This window comes from Rhinolophus hipposideros, assembly GCF_964194185.1.
Source record: "Rhinolophus hipposideros genome assembly, chromosome: 5".
Classification (NCBI taxonomy): domain Eukaryota; kingdom Metazoa; phylum Chordata; class Mammalia; order Chiroptera; family Rhinolophidae; genus Rhinolophus; species Rhinolophus hipposideros.
The window spans coordinates 98961151-98979632 of NC_138051.1; the positions used below are offsets into that span (position 1 = coordinate 98961151).

Genomic DNA, 18482 nt, shown 5'->3' on the forward strand with positions numbered 1-18482 from the left:
ATGGCCCTTTCATTATTGAGTGTCCCTTTGGCTCTTGTGCCGCAGGGCAGACTAAGATGGAAGTGCCCTTGTGAGCTGGGGGCCCTTCAAAGGGCCAAGGAAAAAACTCGGGCCGAGGGACCTGCCTCTCAAATGGGCTTCCAGCTCCACTGACCTTCGCTCACCCCCTTGAAATGTCTGGAAAACAGAATGGGCAGATTTTCTGTCTTCAAAGTTTCCGGCTAAGCCTCTTCAAGTTCTTTATTGTTTGGGACTGAGACACTCAGCAATGGTAATGGGGAATTTCTTTTGTATTGGCCTTGAAAGGCCAAAATATTTTTATATTGCTGCAGACAAAGCTGTCTATTTAAAAACGAACGCCATGTCCGTCGTTTCCCACCGGGGAACTGGGAGACCGTGTACAACGTGTGTGTCTCTATGTACTCCTGGGTCTTGAAACAGCTTTCTCATGGGGATGGCCATTCAAGGAGCCCGGGGGAAGGGCCTGCCCTGCCCAGGGGGCTGGACATCTGGCCCTAATTGCAGATCTGCCCCTGGTTTTGTCTAGGATGGGAGCCCCGGGCGGGTCTGGCTGCACTACCATTTACTGTGCCCGTGCTTGTACCTGCCACGTGTAGGTGTAAGGACTCTGGATTGTGCACACCTTGGTGATTAACTTGGTAGTAGGAGAAAGGAAGGTCTAAGATGCTGTGATTGGGAGGTCATTTTGCTGATACTGTATCTATTACATGGTCCAAATAAATGAATGGATGAACGAATGAATGAAACTATGAAGAAATGAACAAACAGGTAAAGAAATAAGTAAGCCAGGATAAGTAAGCCAACAAGATCCAATTTGACTTACAGGAGATCAGTATATAAATCAATGAAATATTGAATCAGTATGCAAATAGGGTCACACACAAACCAATAGCACGTCATCATGGACCAAGGAGTATGTGTATTTCAAATATATAGCACCTAAAGTTGCTCAATAAAAGAATAAAATCTAAATAAAAGAAAGAAGGAATGAGAAGTGGAAATGCATAAACCAATGGTGACAATACTGTATTGTATGTGTAAAAATTGCTAAGAGGGTAGATTTTATGTTAAATATACTCACAAATGATAATAATAATAAGAGGGTGGGAGGAAACTTTTGGAGGTGGTGGATAGATTTATGACGTAGATCGTGGTGATGGTTTCATGGTGTATACTTACCTTCGAACTCATGAATATGTATACATTGATTATGTACAGAATTTTATAAAAATAAAGAGAAAGTAACTGAAAAAACCCACAAACCAATGGTGAGGATGAGATTATGAGGCCCATCAGAATGAAAAGATGCAAGAGAGAAGGAACAGGTGATTGAAAGGAAGAAAGAAAATGGCAAGAAGCCAAATAATACATAAAAGGGAAAAGAGACTTTTTTAAAATTAGGAGATGAGTAAATACATTAAGGAGGACTAGGTCAGGTTATTATATGCCTATTGTTAGAATCAATCCATATATGTGCTTGTGGAAAATAAATAAACAACAGAGAAAAATAAATAAAACAACAGAGAAAGAGTTCAAAGATCAGTTAAAAATGAAAGAGGACCCAGGGGACCAAAGGTGAGATTTAACTTTTACTAACTCTGGATACACACAAATCAATGCATTTCTAAATGAACGAAAGCCAAGAAAAAAAAGAAAAAGAAAGAGTGGCTGGGTGAGCAGTGGAATACCTGGATACCTGGGCCCAGATGGGGCCATGGCACGAGGGGCTTTGAGTCGTAGACCTGGGAGCTGACATCTGTTATAATGATAAAAGAATGAGAGAACAAAATAAAACATCTACATCAAGAAATATGGAAGAAAAAGGAACATGTTAAATAGAGAAATACATGAATGGGTGTATTATTGAAAAGAAGGCAAAGCTAGGAGGAATAGTAAAAGACTTTGTGGATCACGTCTACTTGGTGAGTCCAAGTCTAAAACCACAGTAGTCTCCATAAAATAATAAGTAAATAGACAAGTACATGAACATCTAAGGAAACAGATGGGATGGAGCGAAGGGAGGAGGCATGGCCCGCAGGCACTCCTGATGAGCCGTTGGAAGGGTTGTAATTAATTCCCTCTGGGCACTGAAGCTCTATGAGACTGAAAGAAAGCAAGTGAGAAAGGAGGGGATGTGGAAAGCTGTAACAAAAGAGACTGGAAGGGTAAAAAGTGACAATGACTAAATGGACAAATGGATAGATCCACAGGAGAGGGTTAGGCTAGGACTGATAATAAGAGGCCGTCACAAACTGTGGATCATAATTGGTCAAAATCTAAGGACTCAATTCCATTAGTAGAGGAGTAAATACCTAAAAAGACGAAGGAAAACAGGAAAGAAGAAATGAATGAATGAATGAATGAATGAATGAATGAATGAATGAATGTAGGAAGGAAGGAAAGAAGGAAAGAAGGAAGGAGAGAGACAGACATGGAGTTGCAGGGGTCAAGGATGGGTGTTTGCAGGTGGCTTTATGATTCATCAGTCCATGGAAGCTGAGCTCCAAAGAATGAAAGAATGCAAGAAAGAAACAGTGAAAGAGAGAAACAGTGAAGGTTGGAAAGCAATGTAAACATCACCAGAAAACACAGAAAGGTAATATATTAATGAACAAATAGGTATACATATCTAAGAGAGAGCTGTTCTAGGAATAAGAATGAGAGGGAGTGGGAACCAAGCACACTGATTAATTCACATCTGTGCTTCTGAGATGGGCAACCACCCACCCACCCAGGAAACAGTTGAAAGCTGTAACATGGAAGGGAGGAGCTCTATGGGGCCAGGGAGGGGAGGACTGTAGATTATCATGTATCCAATTAGGTGCACCTGCCATCTAGATGTGTAAAAATAACTATTTAAATAGAAAGAAAGACTGAATGGATGCATGAATGCATGAATGAAGGAAAGAATGAGCAAAAAGATTTGCATTGACTGACGAGGGTGTTGCAGAGGGGGTTAGGGTTCAGCCAATCCCAATTTGGTGCCTGGTCTCCAAAAGAATGAAAAGCAGTAAGAAAGGAAGATTGAAAGACGGGTAGCAAAAAACAATTAAGATGGGGGAAAAATCAACATAAAAATGGAGTAGAAAAGATAATAAGTAGGCCAAACAATTAAGAGTATGACAGAGCACTGGCGTAGTCATCCGCCTTAATTCAAATCTGTGGCCCCAGAGTTTATGAAGAATAAAAGCAATACCATGCAAACAAGACTGAGAATAAATGCATGTGTTCCATGAGAAAGCCGGAAAAGAAGTCTGAAAGGGAAGACTGCTGGGAGAAGGAAACATGTAGGGAAAGAAATTAACATAGACATATGGAAGAAAAGGCACTTACTGGATAAGTACTTAAATATAATGAACAAATATTATTCATTAAACATAATAAATAGTAAAAAACGAGGTTCACCAGAAAAAAAAATGCCTAAATAGAGGAATGACTGTGTGAATGAACAAACGAGAAATTATTATTTCAATTAATTCACTTTTGCACTCGAGGCTCAGGAGGATAAAAGAACGCAAAAAAGGGAAAGCAAGGAAGGGGGAGGGGGACACAGACAATTATGACAAGATGGACATAAGCAATCAAAACATTGAACGAATTAAATACACACACACATAGACACACACAAATATATGAGGAGAGCTATGCTAGAAAAAAAAAAGAGAAGGTATAAAGCCAAAAATTATGACTAATTCAAAACTGGGCTCTGGAGATAGTTAAATAAACCCTAAAGCAAATCATCAGTACGAGGAATTAATGAGCAAACGGGAGCCTCACGGACTGGCATTGAGAAAACTGGGAAGCACAGATTACAGTTAGTCCAATTTTGTGCACCTGAGGCCTATAAATAAGAGAATAAACATTGAAATCGAAGAGTGAGAGGAAGAATGAATGGACACATGAATGACTGAATTAGACGTGGAGATGGCAGTGCTGGATGCCCATGGAATTGTCACTCATCCCACTCCAGGCACCTGAGGTCCTTGAACGTGAACACATGCAGGAAGCAAAGCATTCGTGAGTCAAAGAAAGAGACGAGGAAAGGCAGAATGAAACTAAGCGAAAGAGCAAGGGAAAGAAACAAAACAAAACAAACCAGAAGAACCCCGTACAAAGGTAACCAATACGTGGGGGTGTCTGAAAGAGAAGGATCTGTTAAGGTTAGTATTGAGGTGGTCCTTAATCCTAAAGATTGATGAGCTCATTTGAACCGTGTTTCTAGGGCAAAGGAAAATGGAGAGAATAAAAAAAGAAGCAAAAAAGGAAAAAGGAAAGATAATAAACAAACACCCCAAGTGATAAATGGATAGTTAAGAGAGGTTGTCTGAACAGGGATTACAATTGGTTTACACACATACTCCTTAAGTAGATAAATACATTACACCTTTCAAAAAATAAATGAAGAATAGAGAAAGTACCTGGCCCAAAGACAAGCCTGCATCTTCCAGCCCTGTAATAAAATATATGCAACTGAAGTCCATAAATAAAAGAATAAATACCTACATGTAAAAGGTGCCTAAATCAAGGAAGAAAGATTGCTAATGTAAATAAATACACGGGCCAATGATGTTTATTTTGCACATGGGGTTTTGACTAATAGTCATTTTATAGGAGACTAATAAGTAAATGAACACCCAAAATAAGAAACAAAGGAGGGATGAACGAGTGAGTGAATGAATGCATGAGAAATGAAGCTGCGTGGACCCGGGAGGAGGGGACCCCGAATCGTCCTTTGTGCCTCAGTTTACAAAAATGAGAGAATATGTAAGGAAGAGTGAGAGAAAGGGAGAAAGGTGAAATTTGGGGAGAAACAAAGAAGAAAGGAATAAGGAATAAAAACATAAATGAATAAGTAAGACTTGTGAAGGGAGGTCTTCATGAACTAAGGGCTATGGTTAATTTAAAGCTGTGCTACTGAAATCCATAAATAAAAAAATCCTAAATGCATGACTGGATGAATGACTGAAAGGAAAGTAGGAAAGGAGGGAGGGCGGGATGGAAGGAAGAACCTTCCTTCCTGTTTTGGGGTCCCTGTGATCTAGCTGAATGAAGTGGGTACCAGGGAGGGTGGACTTTGAAGAGTCATGTGCTTATTACACACACTTGACCTGGCAGGGAGGTGCTGGCTCAGGAAACTATGGAGTGATTTCCATCTCCTGGCTGTGTGGGCCATTTCACTTCAGCTGTCTCATCCTCAGTTTCCCCATCTGAAACTCGGAATGGCCTCAGCTCCCTGCTTGAATTAATTGTGAGGGCAGGTGCTCAGCTGCCTGTTGGCAGTGCTCTCCCAATGGCCTGGATAGGCGGAAGGGCTCAGCCCTGGGCCCTGCAGAAGGTTGTATGAACAGGGGGTGTTGGGCCAGGTGGGTGTCTTGGCCCCTCCCTGGGCGTGGGTCACCTGTGAGAGAGGCTATTCCCGCCAGGGGGCAGCAGAGTGTAAAAGAGCAGGAAGCCCTGAGTGGCAAGGGGCCCCCTCCGGCTGCACTGGCCTGGGTGTGGCGCCACTCACATCCAGGGGCTGTGCAGGGGAAAGGCAGGCCGGCCAAAAGTGGCAGGAATGCCTGAGAAGGGTGACCTAGGAGCCCAGTGACCCAGGTGCCCAGAGGCGAACCACCAGAAACCTCGTTCCTGCAACTTTCTGCAATGTTCCCCCCGGGTGTGGTCCATCCAGCCTGGGCTTCTACGACACCGGTGGCCTCCTGCCCTTCTCAACTCAGAGGGTCCCGGGGCAATGTCCCTCAGCCTGGGTTTACAGAAGTGGTCCTAGGATGCTGGCCCCCTTGACATGGCACCCCCAGAGCCATTCAAGGCCTCACTGTGTTCTCTCCTGTTTTCTGATGTGCTCTGTATTTTAGTGGAAAGTGCGTTTGTGCTATGTGTTGAAGTTGCCCTTGCTGACGTGCCCTCCCAGGGCTGCAGGCAGGTGTGTGTGGGGCTGTTTGTACTGATGTTCCCCACCCCAGGGACCCCCTGTTTCTGTCCAGTGTCCTTTCTCTGCAGTGGATAGAATTTGTGCAGTTGTGTGTTGTAGGCTGGTGTTTGTCTCTAAAAACAAGGACCAAAGTCCTTCTCAACTTCTTTCAAATTCCTATTTGGGACATTAAAAAAAAAAAAAGGGTTCTTAACAAGTGCCCTGAGCAGGAGGAGCCAGCGTGGCTGGACCCAGGACCCGTGGCTGGGAGCCCAGGGAGCCCAGGGGAGCTGGGCTGGAGGTGGGGTTGGCATTTTGTCAGGTGGGCCATGGAGTGCAGGGACACTTCCTGGTGGATGGGGGTGAGGGGTTACACTTGCCGTGACTTTGGACCCTGGCTGGGAACAGGGAGTGGATGGGCACAGGTGGGGCTGTTTCTGCAGTCCAGGCCCACGATGCTAAGGTCTGCGGAGGGCAGCAAAGTGAGGGCCCGGAATCAAAGTAGGGGCTGGGAATCAGAACTACAGGGGTTGCAGCCAGGATTCAAGGGGGTGTGAGGATGACCGGCAGCTCCCATGCTTCTAGCTTGGGCCCTGAATGGATAAAAACATTTAGAAGAAGGTAGACATGGAATTCATGGGTCAGAAGCCACCCTTTGGTGTCTCGAGCACCTCATATCTGGGCCACATGAGCAGAACAGTGTGGACCGGATGTGGTGCTGGGGCCTTAGGGCTCTGCTCTCCTCTGCTTTCAGAACCAGGGGGCTCTGGGCTCTGTCTTGGCTGGTCTGAAGCCTGGGATACATTTATTACCTGCCCCTGGGGATACCTGCTAAAAGAGCCGCCCAGCCATCTCAAGTGCCACCATGTGCATGAGAGTGGAGTGGGAGGGGCCCAGGACAGGAAGACACTTGGAGGGTCTTTCTGAGGAACCCTTGGGAGATTGTTTAAAAAGTCAGCTGAGGCTCAGGAGGACAAAGTATTCGTGTAGATGGGGAGGAGGAGAGGGTCCCAGTCACATGCCCTGAGGAAATAATGGAGGAATAGGAGAAACCGCTAGGAGACCTTCTCCCCACATCTGAGGGGCTTTCGAGGGGTCACAGTGGGTGGAGATGGGCCAATGGGAGAAGCTGCAGGGAGACCCACTGGTGCCCCGATGGGTGTGTGGGATCGATGAATTCTGTCTTGGGAATGTGGAGGGCATGTGGGCCATAGTCTTTGACTCTTGGAGATGGAATTCTAAGGGCTTCCAGTTCTGGGATGCTGGGATTGAGGACAGGGCTCCCGACAGCTGCAGAAGCCAGGGGTAGAATTCCTGCGTGGGCTCCCATCCGGTTCTGAATGTGCCCCACCCACGAGGCCCAAGTGGGTGTGCCCCTGAATGGATAAGTGGGTGTGCTCTTATCCATGAGGGTGTGCTCCTCTCAGCGCTCCTCTCTGAACACGGCCTGTCTTTAGTGTGTGTTGCTTTCTTTCAACTTTTTAGAACAAGAATTTTGTCTCTCAGCTTGACCTTTGCATGCACCAGATGCACAAATCCTTCCCCTGGTGACACCAGGGCCTACAGCTCTCCTTGGATTCCCCCAAGACCACCAACTCCTCCTCAGGAAGCTGGGCCGGCCTTCCAGGGGATGGAGGATGGAGGCTGGGCCTCTGGGGCAGACCGGCCAAGGACCCCTTGAGTTCCTATTGTAAATGGTGTGGATGGCACATGACCTTAGAGCAGGAGGTCACCTATCAGTCAAACACCCTGACGTGCCACCCATCTTTCTTTCTCATTTTCAAATTCTTGTCTATGGACATACTTTTTTTTTCTCTTTTAAATGGACATTTATTTATTTATTTTATGAGCATGCATTTTTTTCCCCTAAACCTCGCTGCCATTCTTCACCACGTAAACTTTTCACATTTTATCTCTTTTTCATTTAATATTCTGTCGTCAACATTTTTCTTTCATCCATAGTCGTCATTGATTCCCAACACCTACCTGCTATTGTTATGAATAACATCGTTTTTTGGTTATAAATTATGTCACAGACAATGGCACAGCACCCGCACTTTTCTTCATTCTTATGGATTACTTTCCTAAACCCAGACGTGATCATGATTTCATGGCATGTCAGTCTCTCCTGCTAGCCTGCGGATGAGTCGATGGAAGGAGGGATGAAAATGTGAGTGAGTGGACCAGCGGTTGGCTGATGGATGAAAGGATGGAAGGATAAACAAATGGATTGGTGAATGAAGGAATGCATTTCCTACGGTTGAGCTTCTTGAAAGAAAGGCCAGGGATTCTTGTATGAATATTGAGTAATTTCAGAAGGCTTTTAGCATTTTTTAATGTCTAACAATGTATTAGCATTTTGTTAGATATTGCTAGTTTATGTCTGTTAAGAAGTATTTTTCTGTCACTTTAACTTGCATTGCTTTGATTACTAATGAAGGGTGAACATTTTCACATATGTTTGTTAACATTGTATTTTATCTTCTGTGAACTGTTTGTCCCAGTCCATTGGGTTATAGCTTTCTGATGAGATTGGTCAAGGATGGAATGGGTAACCATGGCATAGAGTGAGCTCTCCGGCATTGGAGGCATTCAAGGGGCAGGCCAGGCAGACACTTGATGAGGTTAGTTTTAAGTCGATTCAAATAGTGGGGGTGGGTTGGTCCAGATGGCCTTTCAGGTCTGTTTGACTTATATGTGGTGGGGACAACATCTTCCATTTGGCAGCCGGGTGGCATTTAAGGTTGTGTCCTCTGGGCGGACTCATGCATTTATGAGCTATAAACTCCCGCTCTGTAACTGTGTGGGACAGGAATATCTCCTTGACCCTCCAAGGTCCAGACAATCTGCCTAGCATCTCGTATAGTTTGCTGGTGACTTCCTACTAGCTCTGTCACCCACCCGTTTCACCTGGTGGAGGCCAGGCCATTGGATCGCCATTTCCCACCTCCCAGGGCCATCAGGTGAGGTGGTCCCAGGTCTTGTGATGTGTGAGAAATTACTAGGCTTCAATGGTGGTCTTTAGAGTTTCACTGATTAAGAAGACACATTGGATCAGAATTGATGAAGATTTCTTCCGTCTTTCTCACCTGGGGCAATCGAGTCCATGACCCAAGGCATAGAATGGACTCCACACTCTTCTCGGGTTTCTCCCCTACTCCAAAGCGAGCCAGGGCTCAAAGGTCATCATGGCCATTTGGGGAGGGCACGAGACCCAAGAAGGGCTTGCCCTGCTTTCCAGAACACGCTGTGCTCCCAGCAGAGTGCCTCTTCTTCTCACTGACCCCTCTACTATAGCACTGGGTGCCATTTGCCTGTGTCAGAATTTGACACCCACAAATTTATCCCAGCATTGAGGGTTGGGAGGTTGGTAATGATTTCCAGCCTAACTTCATCCATCCATCCATCCATCCATCCATCCATCCATCCATCCATCCATCCATCCATCCAAGCATTCGGCCTACATTTCTTGACCTGGTGCTTTGGCGTCTCTCTTTCCTGAAAGCAAACCTTTCCCTTTCGGGTGGTCTGTGGTCATGAAGTGAATGTCCTTATTTTTAGACTCCTCTTCTGGGGTCACTGCTGGGAGCACATCCCAGCTGGATCTCATCTGCCACTGTCACCCACACGGCTTCCTTTCCCATGGCGCTTTCCTATGCTCACAGACTGGGACAGATTCAGGACTGGGTCTCAGAGCGCCCTCCGCCTGTGAGCAGAGATGTCCTCTCCAGGCCACCTGCCTGGTGGTGCATGGGCCTTGCTGGCAACTTTGCCTCCCACCTTTCAGCTTCCTCCACCAGATGCCAATGGTTGTAGCTCACTGCTTCATTCTTTCAGTCATACCTTCATTCACTCACAGTCAACACACGTTTTTAAAAATCAGCTAGTGCCATATTAGAGCAAGCTCACAAGGACTCATTCTGACATCTCCTTTTGAATGGAAAGCTGAGCATGTTTGCAAGGGGCCATGTTTGTGTGTCAGTAACCAGGCGAGACCCTTGATTCAGCTCCCATTTCCAGACCTGAGTTCTGCTGAAAGTTTGATTGCCTTTTCCAACTTGGTTTCTTACAAAACTAGGTTGATTAGTAATCAGTAAACTGTATTCCCTGGGTGCTCAGAAATTATAGCCCATTTCCTCAAGAGGCGTGAATGACAGCTGGGGGGTCTGAGATGACGGCTGATACCAGCTGTGAGCAGGCTTTCAAGTCATTAGAACACCCTAGTCTGGCATGGAGGAGATCTTAGAGCCATTCCTGTTCCATCTGAGATTAGTTAATGCTTGGCTCTACTTAGAGAAAATTGGGGGAGATGATTGCTTTTATGGTTGACAAGGACCATGCCCGTGGGGGGTCTACACAGACAGCCCACTAGCACACCAGGGCATCTGCGGCACATGGCACTTTGGAAACCCTGGATGCAGCCCCCAGCGTCCATGCAGGTCCCAGGCCCTACTGCTGCGAGCATGGGAAAAGGCGTGCGTCTTGGCTCCATTGAGAATTGGGCATTTTATTCGTTGTATTGGAGAGTGGGTAGAGTAGGCAAAGCCAGGAGCTGGACAGATGCATGGGGTTTAAACTTCTGGTATGTCTTTTGGGGGGAGCACAGCACCTACCTTGCAGAGCTATTGTGGGGATCTGTGTATACAGGATTTGGAACTGTCATTTGGACAGGGCGGTGCACGTGCTCTGGGGCTGTGCTGGGGACAGGACGGAAGACCAGGAAGGACAGCCTGATTTGGGCAGGCTAGTGGGAGATTGTTTTGCCAAACAGGCAGGGGATATTGTGGGATAGAATGCTACATTTGTATGACATTCCAAGATTAGATAGGAGTAATTTTGGCGGGAACTTTCATGCGGAGGATGGGGACCTCTTTGGGCAATGCCCTGAACCCCAGGGTACGCATTCACGCTTGTCCTCTGTGAAAGAGTGGCTGTGTATGACCTGTGGGCAGCACTTAGGCATGCCTTTCAACAAGAGACCCTCCTAGCAGCATCCTCCCCACAAAATATTAGGCACAAGCCATCAAAGCTACTGCACTTCCCTCTCCAAAGTCCCCTCCCAAATGACAACATTTGGGTTCAAATCCGAGCAACCTGGGTGCCTAACACAGTAATAGGTGAGTGGTAGGGGTCGCCTTCCATTTTTCATGAATGGGTGGATGGGTGGATGGTCAAATAAAGAAGTTGTAACCAAATGCAATTGGTGGATATTTATAACCTGTACTCAGATTGTATTTTGCTCCTAATTGACCTGTTAACAATCGTTGTATTGTATCTTATGGATTTTTGTATGATGTGTGTTGTTTGAAAACCAGAAGTCTTGTTTCCAGTGTCACACGATGGAATTATTGCTGTCTGGTTAACAAGTCGGTGTTTTGTGTTAGATATTAGAATCCCGCAGACCCTGGGACCACCTAACCAACTGAGCGGTGTGTTGAGCAAGTCACTTCTCCTCTCTGACCCTCAATCTCCTTTTCTCTAAGCAGTGGGTCACTAGAAAGCTTACCTCACAGGGTCGTTGTGAGGTCAAGGGCTGGGTCAACAGTAACAGTGCTAATCAAATGCTCGCTGTCGCTGAGAAGGGTCGTGTGTTGGGGGTTGTCTCAAAAGGACCAGTGAAGCCTTTGCTAGTTCTAAGTGAATAAAAAGTCAGCACTTTCCTTCCACTAAGACTGTATTTGCAACAGTCAATGGAACATGTAAGACAGAGGCCAAGCAGCCTGCAAGTGTTTTGTTACATTGGTCTGATGAATGAGTGAGGCATTTTCCCCTCCTCAGAGCCTTCCCTCTCCCTTCCTGTCTTCCCCCATCACGTGCAGGTTGAAGCGGGCTGTGTGCCCACTCTGGGGCACCTGTTGCTGCCGTGTCTGCTTGGAGACGCTTCTGCTGACATCTGTATTGGCCCCGGGGGTAGTTTGTTAGGGAGGTAGAGGGGAAGGGGATGGTTGAGAGAGGATGAGGAGGGGCTTGTGGGTCCCATCTTCTGCCCTTTAGGGAAAGGCCTGCGCTGCTAGGTTGTCACATTCTCTTGCTTTTTTCCCTGTCTGTGAGGAAAAGAAAGTACTTCCCAGTCCCCGCCATGTCCTGGGACCCAGCTCCGGGTTGTGGTACACTTTGCCCTATCTGCTTAATGCTTGGTCGTGGGTGTGGGCCCATTTTGTAGATGAGCAAGTCAAGAATCAGGGGCAGCTGCGTGTCTAAGCCAGGGTTGAACTGTCTTTCGTAAAAAGCTGGTGCTTTTTTGACTCCACCAACAAGCTGCCCTCCCTGCCCCCCAGTTACTGTGGCTGCCTGCTGTCAGCCCAGATGTACCTGGACGTGTCCAGGTCCCCACCACATGCCTGGAAGTGCTCTGGCAGAGGCCACACTCCGCTGGGTTGAAATGGACCTGGAAATGCGTCCATAGATAAGATGTTGCCCTCGCTGGCAGAAGTCTTGGGAGGGGTCTCTGCAGGTCCTCTTGGAGCAGGATCTCTTCCCAAGACCACTGAATTCCGTTCCTGGCCCTGTGTCATCGTGGGGGAGCAGCATTCCACTCTAACCCCCGCCCCCGGTTCCATCCAAGGTCAGGCTCATTTGGTTTTCCACTATGCCCCCCACCACATCCTCCCCCTCTCCCCGCCCTCCTGCAGAAGCCTCCCTGGCCTCCCCATTTTGCCTCTGCTTTCACAGCCTTGGTGGGCCGGCCCTGGCTGCCCACCTTTATGCTCCTGTCAGCCTGGCCGCTTCTTATGGTAGCCTGAGCTTTCACTGTGCCGGGTGGCAGTAACACCCGGGCACCTGCTACGCCTGCCGCCTGGAGCACAGGCACAGGTTCCCTCCCTTGGGCTCTGCTGGGGAGCTCTTGCAGTGTTGCCTTTGGTGTCTGCACTGAGGCCATCCCATGTCCTGGAGAACTTCTCTGAGCGTCCTGCCTCGGTGCTCCTGAGGTGCCCACGGTGGGGACAGGTAGGCAGCATCCTCCTCCCAGGGGACTGTGAGTGTGTTTAGGGGTCAGCTCCCCGATAGACCTCAGGCTTGTCAAAGGCCAGGCCTGTGTGTGACCCAGGGACGAGGGGCTCTCAGGTACTCAGTGTTTTCACATGTTCATCCCTTTGAGGTGGGCACGGCTAGTACCCTGTCTCCTGAGGGCAGGTAAGAAAGTGGAGGGTCAGTGAGATCACAGCTACGCTGCACTTGAACCCCTTCCGTACTCTGAGGCCTGAGCCTCTCTGACCTTTTGCAGCCCTGCTTCCTGCACTAGTAGGCGCCTATTAGATGCTCACGGACTGACGAGGACGGGTTCTCATGGACGTGAAGCTGAATGCACGGTTCTGCTGATACACATGTTGACCCCTGTCTAAGAAGGGGTGTGTTTTCTTGGTAAAGACTCGTCAGGGCTGGGGCTCACTCCGAGTACGCAGCCACTGGGGGGCCCCTCCCAGCGGAACGGAGGTCTTCTGCACAGTTTTGGAAATATTTATATCAGAAAATAATCTTCATTTGGGCTAAAGTGTCCACATTTGTGTTGTGGCCCAAGGGATTTTGATAATGTGGCGTTTGGCAGTTTCCACGTCTGAGGGATGTCCTGGCCACCCCTGCACCTTCTCTGAGGCTGGCAATGGCCTCAGGAGCCCTGGCCGTGGGAGAGGGGAGGTCTTCCACCTGAAAGTCTTTGTCCCCACCATTGGTGACAATCAGCATTGACCCATGAGGTCCATGCCAAGGGCAAGATGCAGCCATGGGCATCCAGCAAATCGGGGGGATTGGACCCCAGGCTTCCATTACTTTCATTCACTCTTGCCCCCAAAGAATAGGGCATGGGCAGATGTTGAGTGGTGGGGCTCTGGAGGTCTTGCCCATTTAATGTCTGGTCCTGGTGTAACCATTTGGCAGCTTAATGGCTTTGGGCCGGTTACTTGAATCAACCTGAGTCTTGGTTTTCCCACCGGTGGATTGGGTAGTTCAGGTCAGTGTCTTTTAGAGGATGCTGGTCGACACTGAGAGTGTCAGCTGTGCCTTGTGCTGATCCCCAGGAATCAAGGTCTGGGTTTGAGGCCACCCCAGCACCTTTGTGTGTGTGTGTGTGTGTGTCTGTGTGTGTGTGTTTGGGTGGATGGGGGTTCTGGGTGAGTGAGCTGGCTCATCTGCAACTTGGAAGTAGTCACATTACCTGGCATGGTTGTTACAGGCTTCAGAGAGATTGTTTATGTGAAAATAAATGCTTTGTTACCTGGCACACAAGTCCCTTCACCCCTTGCCCTCCCAGGGGGCACTGGGGCTGGCCACACGCTCTGCAGGCTGTGGGCGCCTGTGTGGCTCAGGGGCCTTGGGGTGGAGTGGAGTGTGTGGGGGAAGCACCTGGCTGGTCCTGGGGAGGCAGTGAGGGAGGGAAAGTTGTGCTTTCAAATAAGAGATTTAAGAGGTCTGGGGGTTGGGTGTGGAGGCCAAAATGAGAAGATCAGGAAGAATTTCTGGAAACCCCCAAAGTAGGATGAGGCTGATAGTTTAGAAAACACCCAAGTTTAATTGGTAATGGTTTAGGTAGGAGAGCTGGGGTGGTTTTTAGAAAGGCCAAGGGTTCTAGGTCCTGGGTTATGAGGTGAGACCCATCAGAGGTCACTGGTGCAGGAGGGTGCCAGGACCAAGGCTATGCTTCCGGAAGCCTGCACATGTGGGGGACGACAGAGGTTGGGGGTCCTAGGCAGATAGGCGGGAGCTGGTGTCTGGGTGCTCCTCTTACCCCAGGGCTGCTGGGAGCCAGGGCCACTTCCCACGACGTCCAGACTCTCAAGTACCCCGTCTCCTAAGCAGAGTGGGCTCGTGTCCTCTCCTGGCTCCTGGCCTCCCCGTCTGCATGAGAACTCTTGTCAGCCAGTGAGACCGGGAGCGGGTGGCCTTCATCTGCACCTGTGTCTCTCTCAGCCTCCACAGCCACGGGGACGCCCTGCACACGTTCCCACAGGACAGGCTCGACCCAAAGACTCTGGACTCAGGCCGCCCTCTGCGAGGAGGGGCGTGCCCTCCTCGGCCTCCCCTTCTGACTGATGGACTTCACTGACCTCAGGGTCAGACACGCAGGCTTCACCCTGCCCGCTCCTCACGAACCCTGAGACTTAGGGGAGCGGCTGCGCCTTCGACGTCTGCACCTGTGAACGGGGCTCGGACACCTACCTCACAGGGCTGTTGTGAGAAGTCCGTGAGGCGGTTTGAAAGTGCCCGCCTGGGGCTTGGCACATCCTGTTGTGCTCTCAATAAATGTATTTTTTGCCTTAACAAACACAGTGATGGATGTGCTGCTAATGTGAAGAGGGGGTGAATGTCGGCGTCCTGTCTCACTTTGGGCTGTGTAATGGCTGGGGCGGGGCAGGGGAGCCAGCTCCAGTCCTCGGAGCCACCTATCCCCTACCCACTGGGCACTCGACAGTGGTGGGATGTCCCTAAGCAGAGCTAGCCTGGTGGGGATCCTGAGGCAGACGCACATTTGGATGAACTAACCTGGCTGATCCCCCTTCTGATGGTTGGAACGTGCCAGGTTTCTTTCCAGAAAGGAATGTACACAGGTGGTGGAGGAACCTGAGCTGAGCTCACTGTCCTGGTTTTCAGAGGCCTGGAGGGGCTGCCCCCCAGGGCTGCGGCTCTTCCTCAACCTCCTCACACGTTCCCAAGGTCATGGCAGGGTCAAGCAGTTGTCATCCTTGAACTGATGGTGAGTGAGGGGCCAAGCAGGTCCGCGTGGCTGCGACCCTAGGCCATCACCCATTCCACAGGATGGTTACTGAACAGGGCCCTGAGGCGGCTGTAGAGACCAAGCCTCAGATGGAGCTCCCACCCCGCTGGCAGAGTCACTGAGTCTTTCATCCCCCACCCAGCTTAAAAATATCAGGCTGTCAGCCAGCAGCTTACGGCTGCGGCTAGATGAGGGCAGAGGGAGCAAGGGCAGGAGAGCTGTGGACCCAAGTCACATGGAGTCCTGGGGCTGGCATGCCTGGCTTTGCTGCAGCAGATGGGCTGGACACTCAACTTGGGAAGACAGAGGCTGGCTGCCACCACCACCACTGTCACCGTCAAAGCCAAAGCCACCACCACCGCCACCACCATCTCTTCCTTTTTCCTCTCCTTCCCGCCTTTCTCCTTCCTTCCTTCCTTCCTTCCTTCCTTCCTTCCTTCCTTCCTTCCTTCCTTCCTTCCTTCCTTCCTTCCTCCTTCTTTTCCTCTTTTTCCTCGTCCTCCTCCTCCCTCCCTCCTTTGTCCTCCCCTCCCCCCCGCATTGAGGTGCTTCAAGAGAATGACAGGCAAGTCCAGCCATGACTGCATGGGACTGAGCGTGGCTCCTTTGTGGAGAGAAAGAACCACCTGTGGACCACAGCCATGTCCATCCAAGGAGACCTGACCCCAGTCCCCGATGGACATGGAGACATGGCTGGTGCTGAGTGATGGTCCAGGCAGCAGTGAGCTGAAGAGGAGATGGCCTCCAGAGTATACCCCACCCAGATGAGTCCATGCCCAGCCAAGAGGGGGCTGATAGTCCAGTAGAGTCTTGAATATGGTGGGTAGAGCCCCATCTTCTGAAGAAGCTCAGGCATCCAGAATGTGGGATCCCTTGATGATCCAGAGATGAGACTTCAGCTCCAGCCTCTGATGAAGCTGAGGTGCCCATAACAAGTAGCCCTCTTGATGTTCAAAACCCAGCTACAGTCTCTTAAGAAGTGCAGATGTCCATGATGAGTGGCCCTTCTGATGTTCCAGAACTGAGACTCCAGCTCCAGCCTCCACTGAGGCTCAGATGTCCATGATGAGTGGCCCTCTTGATGTTCCAGAACTGAGACCTCAGCTCCAGCCTCCACTGAGGCTCAGATGTCCATGATGAGTGGCCCTCTTGACGTTCCAGAACTGAGACCTCAGCTCCAGCGTCTATTGAAGCTCAGATGTCCATGATGAGTGGCCCTCTTGATGTTCCAGAACTGAGACCCCAGCTCCAGCCTCCGATGAAACTCAGATGTTCATGATGAGTGGCCCTCTTGATGTTCCAGAACTGGGACCCCAGCTCCAACCTCCGATGAAGCTCAGATGTCCATGATGAGTGGCCCTCTTGATGTTCCAGAACTGAGACTTCAGCTCCAGCCTCCGATGAAGCTCAGATGTCCATGATGAGTGGCCCTCTTGATGTTCCAGAACTGAGACCTCAGCTCCAGCCTCCAATGAAACTCAGATGTTCATGATGAGTGGCCCTCTTGATGTTCCAGAACTGGGACCCCAGCTCCAACCTCCGATGAAGCTCAGATGTTCATGATTAGTGGCCCTCTTGATATTCCAGAACTGAGACCTCAGCTTCAGCCTCCACTGAGGCTCAGATGTCCATGATGAGTGGCCCTCTTGATGTTCCAGAACTGAGACCCCAGCTCCAGCCTCCGATGAAGCTCAGAGGTCCAGGATGAGTGGCCCTCTTGATGTTCCAGAACTGAGACCCCAGCTCCAGCCTCCGATGAAGCTCAGATGAGTGGCCCTCTTGATGTTCCAGAACTGAAACCTCAGCTCCAGCCTCCGATGAACTCAGGTGTCCATGATGAGTGGCCCTCTGGATGTTCCAGAACTGAGATCTCACCTCCAGCCTCCAGTGAAACTCAGATGTCCATGATGAGTGGCCGTCTTGATGTTCCAGAACTGAGATCTCAGCTCCAGCCTTCGATGAAGCTCAGATGTCCATGATGAGTGGCCCTCTTGACGTTCCAGAACTGAGACCTCAGCTCCATCCTCTGATGAAACTCAGATGTCCATGATGAGTGGCCCTCTTGATGTTCTAGAACTGAGATCTCAGCTCCAGCCTGCACTGAGGATCAGATGTCCATGATGAGTGGCCCTTTTGATGTTCCAGAACTGAGACCACAGCTCCAGCCTCCGAAAGCTCAGATGTCCATGATGAGTGGCCCTCTTGACGTTCCAGAACTGAGACCTCAGCTCCATCCTCCGATGAAACTCAGATGTCCATGATGAGTGGCCCTCTTGACGTTCCAGAACTGAGACCTCAGCTCCAGCCTTCGATGAAACTCAGATGTTCATTATGAGTGGCCTCTTGATGTTCCAGAACTGAGACCCCAGCTCCAGCCTCCGATGAAGCTCAGATGTCCATGATGAGTGGCCCTCTTGATGTTCCAGAACTGAGACTCCAGCTCCAGCCTCCGATGAAGCTCAGATGTCCATGATGAGTGGCCCTCTTGATGTTCCAGAACTGAGACCTCAGCTCCAGCCTCCGATGAAGCTCAGATGTCCATGATGAGTGGCCCTCTTGATGTCCCAGAACTGAGACCTCAGCTCCAGTCTCTGATGAAGCTCAGATGTCCATGATGAGTGGCCCTTTTAATATTCCAGAACTGAGACCTCAGCTCCAGCCTCCGATGAAGCTCAGATGTCCATGATGAGTGGCCCTTTTAATATTTCAGAACTGAGACCTCAGCTCCAGCCTCCGATGAAGCTTAGATGTCCATGATGAGTGACCCTCTTGATGTCCCAGAACTGAAACCTCAGCTCCAGTCTCCGATGAAGCTGAGATGTCCATGATGAGTGGCCCTCT

At 49.4% G+C, this 18482-nt stretch overlaps 1 protein-coding gene across 1 annotated transcript in view; it reads left to right on the forward strand.

Annotated features, from left to right (window-relative positions):
* LOC308498149 (uncharacterized protein) overlaps positions 1-15191 on the forward strand; it is a 34740-nt gene extending 19549 nt beyond the window's left edge. The window contains exon 11 of the mRNA XM_081049613.1: positions 14837-15191. Within this exon, the coding sequence (XP_080905739.1) occupies positions 14837-14972 (136 nt within the window). The 3' untranslated portion in view covers positions 14973-15191. The remainder of the gene's footprint in view (positions 1-14836) is intronic.
* The last annotated feature ends 3291 nt before the right edge of the window (positions 15192-18482 follow it).